The 7955-nt window shown below is 38.3% G+C and overlaps 1 protein-coding gene across 6 annotated transcripts in view; it reads right to left on the reverse strand.

Moving 5' to 3' along the window:
* alcama (activated leukocyte cell adhesion molecule a) overlaps positions 1 to 7955 on the reverse strand; it is a 79952-nt gene that overhangs the window by 33112 nt on the left and 38885 nt on the right. For all 6 annotated transcript variants that reach the window (XM_032533576.1, XM_032533574.1, XM_032533575.1 and 3 more), the window contains exons 3-5: positions 6760 to 6979; positions 3814 to 3878; positions 464 to 551 (exon numbers count right to left, since the gene is read on the reverse strand). In XM_032533576.1, coding sequence (XP_032389467.1) covers positions 464 to 551; positions 3814 to 3878; positions 6760 to 6979 — 373 coding nt within the window. The remainder of the gene's footprint in view (positions 1 to 463; positions 552 to 3813; positions 3879 to 6759; positions 6980 to 7955) is intronic.

Below are 7955 nucleotides of genomic sequence, written 5' to 3' on the forward strand. Positions count from 1 at the left end.
ACACACACACACACACAAAAAGTACCCGGCGTAGTTAGTGCTGCGGGTGTAGTTTTCAGCCCCAGGTTAAACAGTATTGCAAATAGCTTGCTTTGGTTTAACAGCAAACCCTTGGTGGGGTTTATTGTTTCAAACCAGTCCAGATGATGGGAAGTTAATTATCACAGAGAAGTCTTGAAGTCTAAGTTCTTGACTTTACTTTCTGGTACTCACTGCCTGCTTGTGGATTCAATGAAAACATAAGGCAAACTTTACAAGTAAACAACAGTTTCTATCTAACATTTCTATTTTCTATTGTTTAAGCTTTAGTCTTGGGTAAATATTATACAGTATGATTTCATTTTCATGCTCCCGTCACAGAAACCACTAGCTCCCCCCAGGGGTATCTCCGTATCACAGCATCTTGTTTGGTGTGACTATTGAAGTTTCTGGGAGTGTCAACAAACAGCATACAATGTGTTACCTTTCCCATCGGCTACTAAGGGCTTTCCATTCTTTTTCCAGGTGATCGTAGCTGCAGGGTTTGCATTTGCCGAAACACATGTTCCCACCTGAACAAAACAACAAAACAAAACAACAAAATATAGGCAATAAAACAACTTCTACACCTCATATCACAAGACTGATTAAATTAATTTCTGTAATTTTTTTTAAAAGCTAAGAAGCTGATGCAGGTGGCCTTGCCAGATATTCATTTATTTTATTTAATCGAGTTTCATTAGTATCCACTACCAGTATGGAAGTGACAAAGTTTGATATTTATTAAGTGAACTATATGAAACCGTAATGCCCTTAACCTGAATGTAGTCTATTGAAACAATTTACACACAGGAATACATCAATTTAACATTATTGTGTGTTTATAATGTGGATAGTAGTGGACAAATTTCTTCAGAGGATTTCACACCGAGAAGAATAACCATGTGGGTGACATCGCAAAGTAGGAGATAAAACAAATCAGCTAAACATACCTGCTATAGTGGTGTAACGGTTCATGTATTCGTATTGAACCGAAGCGGTATGGTTGTCACAGGTCGGTGCATGAATTTACACGGAGAATACATGGTATAAAATTAAATAAAACTTGTGTGCAAGTTAATTAATGTAATGCGGAACTAATGTAATGCAGAACTACTGTTAGATATGTGGGTTCTTCAGGGACACCCCGCCTTAGCTCTGAAGCTCTGATTGGCATGTTGTATGTAGCCAAGCTCCACGCAAGTTTGGGAAAACTTCGGTTTGTCAGTTACAGTGTACAGGCGAGAAAGTGGTGGTGTTTTGTTTCTTCAAGCTTCCTCAACTATATTAGCTTTAGCGAGGCAGGGAGCAACTTTCTGCTGTGAAAAAAAGGTCAGGAGACTTTGTGATAACATTGCATCGTACAGAGATGCTTTATTGTCTTATTTTGTTTACAAGTTCCAGAAGAAGTTTGGAGATGATTTACTGTTTACTTCTTACTTTACACACTTCAGGCTGTGGCAGCTAGCTCAGGGGAGAGACTGTATGACACTAGGCGGTACAGCCTGAGACATAAACAATACTAAATAAAAAAAATCGTGCTTTCTGCATTTTTGTTTTGCTTTTCCCTCCATTGCACCAAACCTGTACCGAACTGTGATGTCGGAACCGAGGTATGACCCGAACCGTGACTTCTGTGTACCATTCCACCCCTATGTCATAGACAGAGAAATTAGGGCTTAACTGAAATGGGGTTTAACCCATTTCAGTAAAGCCCTAATTTCTTTGTCCTAGAGTTGCATACTGTAATGTCAATGTTCCAACATTAGCAGGCGAATGTTGAACATAGGCCAGAGAAGACAAACCACTTTCTCATTTAGGAATGAATTAGTTTTTGTGTTCACAAGCCCGCTGTCTCGCTATCTTGTTGCTACATCTTCAGGATGGAAGGTCAGGAACGGTAGCAGAGATAAGCTTTGTGTGAACCCAACAGGGAGTGAGTCATAAGAACATTCCTTTAACCAAACACATGGTTTTATATCCTGTACTGCAGCCTGCACCTCTGAACGTGGCTCACCACAAACATGAATTTGAGTCTAAACAATAAGCAGAACTTCTACTCTCATAGATTTACCACACAAAGTTACCTTGTTAAAACTACATCTACTCATTCTCCCTCATTGAAAATCCAAAATCTATAAATAATCTTTTTGTGATTCAGTTCTTTCTTTAGCACTGTGTTGTCACTGTGTTGACTACACCCAAGAATTTGTAATGTTCCACATGTTGACCATTTATGGCTAAAGCTAGATAGCCACTACGACTCTTACAGTACTTCTTTTGTTTTTTCAAAATACTCTCATCTCAGAGTTGTTGAATAATGACACTGCATTATCGACAGACCTATTTGCTCTATGTGCAAACTGATAAGGTTTAAGGGCAACATTGGACAAATGACTGCAAACCAAGTGCTCCAATACCTTCATTAAAACAGATGTTAAGGTAACAGGTAATCATTCAGGCAGGTTGGGTAATATTTTTACAGCACAGGAACGATTGCGACTTATCAGACTTGGCCAGGTCTGAAAATGGTCAACAAATGGTTGTTCCACGCATGGAAACAATTTTTAGGTTTACTTAGTGTGAAACTAACATAGTAGTACTTTAATAAACATATTTAGTAATTGTTTATTGCTGGGTATGATATGTAACACTAACCAAATTGCACCTCGGGGACATCAAAGCTTTACTTGACTACAGATACACATGCTGAGTGGTGGTGTAAACAGCCTTACAGTCAGCTGATTTCTGGTTAAGTTTTGAATCATCAGTACAAATGTTTGCATCAACATTTCCATTTCCAAAACTAGCAACAAGTATTGTAATTAGTTTAAGTGCAGAAATGTGAAAGTATATAACTGTTTTAAATATCAGAATGATAATACTGCATTTGCATTTTCTTGAGTCATTTCAGGTTTGTAGCAGAATGTAGCAGAGTATAAAACAACGGTGCCCTCCATCATCCCTCCTGCAAGTAACCAAAACTGAAATCTCTCTCTTTCACTCCCACTTTTCTTTGCCACTCCAATTCCCTATATCTCTCTCTGTCTCTCTCCCCTCACCACAAAATGCTCAAAGCTGTTCAATAAAACCTGAATTTTTAGGTGGGACTACCAATGAAGGCAGCAGTAATCCCTTGATCCATAATTAATGTGTGTATGCTGCATGTGGTGGAATAAATATGCATTGCTTGCCACAGAGAGGAGACAGATGACCACTGTGAATGTGCCACCAAAACCTTTTGAAAAGTTTTCCCGTTTTTCCAACGCATACTTAGACTAGAGTAAATGTGAGTTTGTTTGTTTGTGTGTGTGTGTGTGTGTGTGTGTGTGTTCAAGGAATGATACATACATAAACAGCAGAATAAGGAGAATACAATACTGGGTGTTTAACTATGAATGAACATAAATTCAGATTTTGAAATGTATGCATTGTTCTTAAAACCCAGAGACAAACCTGTGCACGTGTTGTTGCATTTTGACATTTTTTGTGTTTTTGCATGTCAGTTTTTTCCCACAAAAGCATTTTAATAGCAATCATAAGAGATAAATTCAGTCCTTTTGCCCACAGCATTACATCACATAAACTACTCTTCTTGACTTCTTCTAACGCCTCAGGCTGCTTGGACTGTCAGCAACATGTTGGGGCCACAACGGAAAATCATGCAATACCCTCAACTGGTTTTCATGTCATATTTTGAGCTGTAATTACCATGTACTGTATATACTATATGATAGAAATTCACAAGCTCAATCAAATTGGAAAACACCAGTACCCAGCTGTAGTGAATCTTACCATTGTTAGTTTGTCCTTCTGCAGTACTTTAGACTTGTCCATAATCTGAACTGAAGACGGTTTCTCTGCAAACACAAAAGGTGACAATCAGGTTTTGGAATCACAAGAGAGTACTTGGTGAGAATGTACATCACGTTGTTTGAATGTCCTTCTTTTCTTCATGCTGTCAATTATTTCTAAATGTATCTACAGAACTGAGGGGCACAGTGAGTACCAAGGTAAATGTTACACTGACAACATTAAGCATCTGGAGTGTGGACAGCCCGGTTCATCTAAATGTTTAGCTGCGAAATTATTCAGTTAATATTTAAGCTGTAGGACATCATTTTAGATTGTTCTCTGTTAAAGTGTAACTCTCACCAAAATGCAACCTAGAGTGTTTTTGTAAATGTATCTGAGTCAACCCTTTGTTTAAACGCATAATGGATTGCTGCTGTAATGCATTAGCTCTATTGCACTATTGCATGCCACTTTAAAGATTTACCGTATTTTATTTTTTTGGTCAATTGGCCTTTTGAATGGGAGTGCTAGGGACACTACCTTGACAGCATCAAAATAGCTATTTTTAAAACACAAAGAAGGCGCGACACAACATGAAACTTTGCTCGAAGTATCACCAACCATACATGAACTCCAGAATTGAAAACGTGTACATAGAGTTTACTAAAAAGAATGGTTTTCCGCCATCTAGTCGGTCAGTGTTGATCTCCGAATGCGGATGAACGGACTCCATGGGAGGAAATGTCATTGTTATATGAGGCTCCTTTTTCAACTACAAGGTCAATATAGTTTTTCACGAACAACAAAAAAACAAATTATCTGTGCATTTATATGGAACTAAGCTTTAGGAGCTTTCCATCGACTCTTTTGGACTGCCAAAATGAAACACCAACAGCTAAAGTGAGTCATTCAAAACCTTTCTTTTTAGTAAACTCTGTGTACACAAACATGTTCTCAATGATCGAGTTCATGTGTAGAGTAAAGTTTCATGTTGTGTCAAGCCTTCTTTGTGTTTTAAAAATGTTGATTTTGATACAATCATAGTAGTGCCCCTAGCACTCCCATTCAAAAGGACATTAGATCAAAAAACGAGTATGGCAAACTGAAGCCCTTTAAGCAACAGATGGGCACATTGACATGTAACATTACTTAATGTGGTGTCCTACTTTATACTTGGAAAAGGTTAACTAAACAGCAGCTCAACGCTAAACAATAGAGCTAATGCATTACAGCAACAGACACATTGTACAGGTCCACTGGTCAGCTAAATGTAACAACGTAATGTAAAAATGTAATTGTGTTTAACCTCACATGGGCGGAATTAATTTTACTATTTAATATTTACTCTCTTTAATTATATTTATTAATGTGTGTCTTTTACTTTTACTCTTATCCCTTGCTGCTGTGAGAAACTGTGAGGGCTCAGGAGAGGCTTGTGTACCATGCAAGGCATATTCTCCAACGGGAGTGTCCTGGCCAGTCTTGTTGTGTGCTCTATCAGTGATCATTGTGCTGATTTGTTCAATGACCCACTGTCTGGCTACAGAAAGTGCTCTGCGCACACGTCGGGGAAATGCCTCTCCTCTGTGGGTCAAAATAATGTGCTGTGACCCCGGGGTAACTGTGATTACTGAGAGAACTGTCCAGTGAGTGCAGCGGTGGCCCAAGTCACAAAATTTGTATGCGTTAATCGGGCGTTAAAAAAAAAGAGTGCCGTTAAAAGGAATTTGGGTTAACTTGTTAATATCGCGTTATCACCAAACACAGAGTGCTTAGCATGAAAGCTAATTTCAGATTAATTCCACAATGAAGTTGTAAGGATAGGCATTATTTTAGTGTTTAGTGTCAGTATTAAGATATTGTGGTTTTGCATCAACATTGCGACGTGCGCATGCGCGATAGTCACATCGCAGGACGTTGCGACGTTGACGCTAATTGTTTTTTGCTGCTTGATAGAAAAATTATATTCTTTCCCCAGTCTCCTTTTACATGATTATTACCGTCCGACCCTTCCCCTTTAAGACAGGTAGCCATATGGGCAACGTGTGTATGTAACGTTAGTCCGACAGGGTTTGTTATGGGAAGTGAGGCTCTCCGTGTGTAGAAAGGTTCTGTGTGCAGCAGCCGCCGCCGCTGACACAGTGATAAGCATAGTTTTTGATGGGTAGTCATTGAAGCTACAGAAGTCAGTGTTTTATGTTTGCTGCAAATACAAACTAAATCACCTGATTAATGCAACATAATCACAACGTCTCCCCGGCATAAAGCTGCCTGCATACCAGCCAGGCTAAAGCTAAAATAGTTAGCCTAAAGAAACAAGGTGTCTCTCCGTCCCAACTAACGTTACGGTTTTGACCCGTGACGCTGGACACGTAATACTAATCTACTACAGAAGCCTGTGTCTGATCTAACGTAATTTACACTGATTAATTGTTCTTGGATACACAGAGTTTGTTGCTAGTGTGCGTGAAATGTAGGTCTGATCAATTTATCAAACAAAGAAGCTGGCCCCGCTAGTCAACGACAACCTGAAATTTAGAGGAATCAACATGCAGTCATTGTTATACACTTTAGTCTGGATTGATAGTATTATATAAATACAATGGTGTAATGCTAGTCAACCAGTGTATTTCTACCTAATTTCCCTCTCCCTCCCTTCTCTCAGCGTTTACTTGCTTTGGTGTTCGTAAAGTATTCAAATTTAACATATGATGGTTCACATTAGAAAATATCCTTTCTCATTTTTATCTTCTATGTACATGCACTTCCCTACAAAACCACTGCGGTAGTCGAGAATGATTTATTATTTCCAAATAAATATATTTATGTCAACTTTTGAAAATTACTTTTTCTTTTTTAATTTAGCAATATACATCGCAGGAAAAAAAATATTACAATGTCAGATTTTTTCCAATATTGTTAAGGCCTAGTCAGTATTGAGCTTACTGTGAACAAGGACAGAGATGGGGTACTCCATGAGGTTGGAGGCTGATACAACCATGCAGGTGAAGGTCTTCTGGTCTTTGAGCGTGGCCTGGGAGATGAGCAGGCTGAACTTGGCATCAATGCTGACGCGCTGGGCATAGTCGTCTGTGGCCTGAACTGTGGCCTTTGCGCTGCTGGCCTGTTTGACCAACAGATCACCAGGAGTGCCATCGTCTTTCTCCTGAAGGGACAGTTAAGACAGAGAAGTTAGGTGACTTATTAAATATGTAAATCACTGTTCCTCAGTCCTCAGTTATAATTATAGTTTACATAAACAGAGATGAACAAAAATGTAACATTCTAGGACACAGCATTGAACATGCCATTCAAAAAACCTGCAAAGAATATCTTTGATGTGAGCATCTTTAGTACTTTTTCAGCACCTGCACCAATTACCTGGGTGGAAACAAGACAGGAAATTATTCTCTCATAGTTTGATATTACTCACTGCCTCATACTGTAAGGTCAGCTGATTATTGTAGCATTACTGTAGGTGTATTGGCCCAGCCACATATATTTCTTTTGGACTACAGAACTTGACAAACCTCTGCACTTTTACTCCACTGCAGATTCTGAATTTTATTTCTACATTTTTGATCAAAAACAAATGCAGCTTGAATATCTTCTTAATAAAAAAAAAAATTAGACTATGATTATTTTCATTATCAATTAATCTACAGATGATCTCTTTGATTAAACAATTCATTATTTGGTTTTTAAATGTCAGAAACAAGCCACTGCCCAGATTCTAGTTCATAACAATTTGAAAAAGAGATTCAGCTAGAACCTTTTTTTAAAAAATATTTATAATTTTATTAAAGCTGTTCTGTCTGATGTTTGGGTTTTATAACCTAAATGATCTTTTTCATTATATTTCACATTTATTCATATATAATTTCCAAAGCAACTGAGCACAGTTGCATCAATTTGTCTTTTAAATGGCACTGATCCTGATTAGACGTGTCTTTCAAAGATGATTCAGGCCTATATGTACAGTACATGGACACAGGGACTGAAGGTTCCAGTTGTAGACTGAGTGCAACACAGAAGCTGTACTCACCATACACTAACAGCACCGAGACACACAACACAATTCAAGTGACGGCTTATCAGTAATAGATTTGTTTTTCATTGCGGGAGAAAATGGTGTTTGGCGT

Source organism: Etheostoma spectabile, chromosome 13 (genome assembly GCF_008692095.1).
Source record: "Etheostoma spectabile isolate EspeVRDwgs_2016 chromosome 13, UIUC_Espe_1.0, whole genome shotgun sequence".
NCBI classification, from domain to species: Eukaryota; Metazoa; Chordata; class Actinopteri; order Perciformes; family Percidae; genus Etheostoma; species Etheostoma spectabile.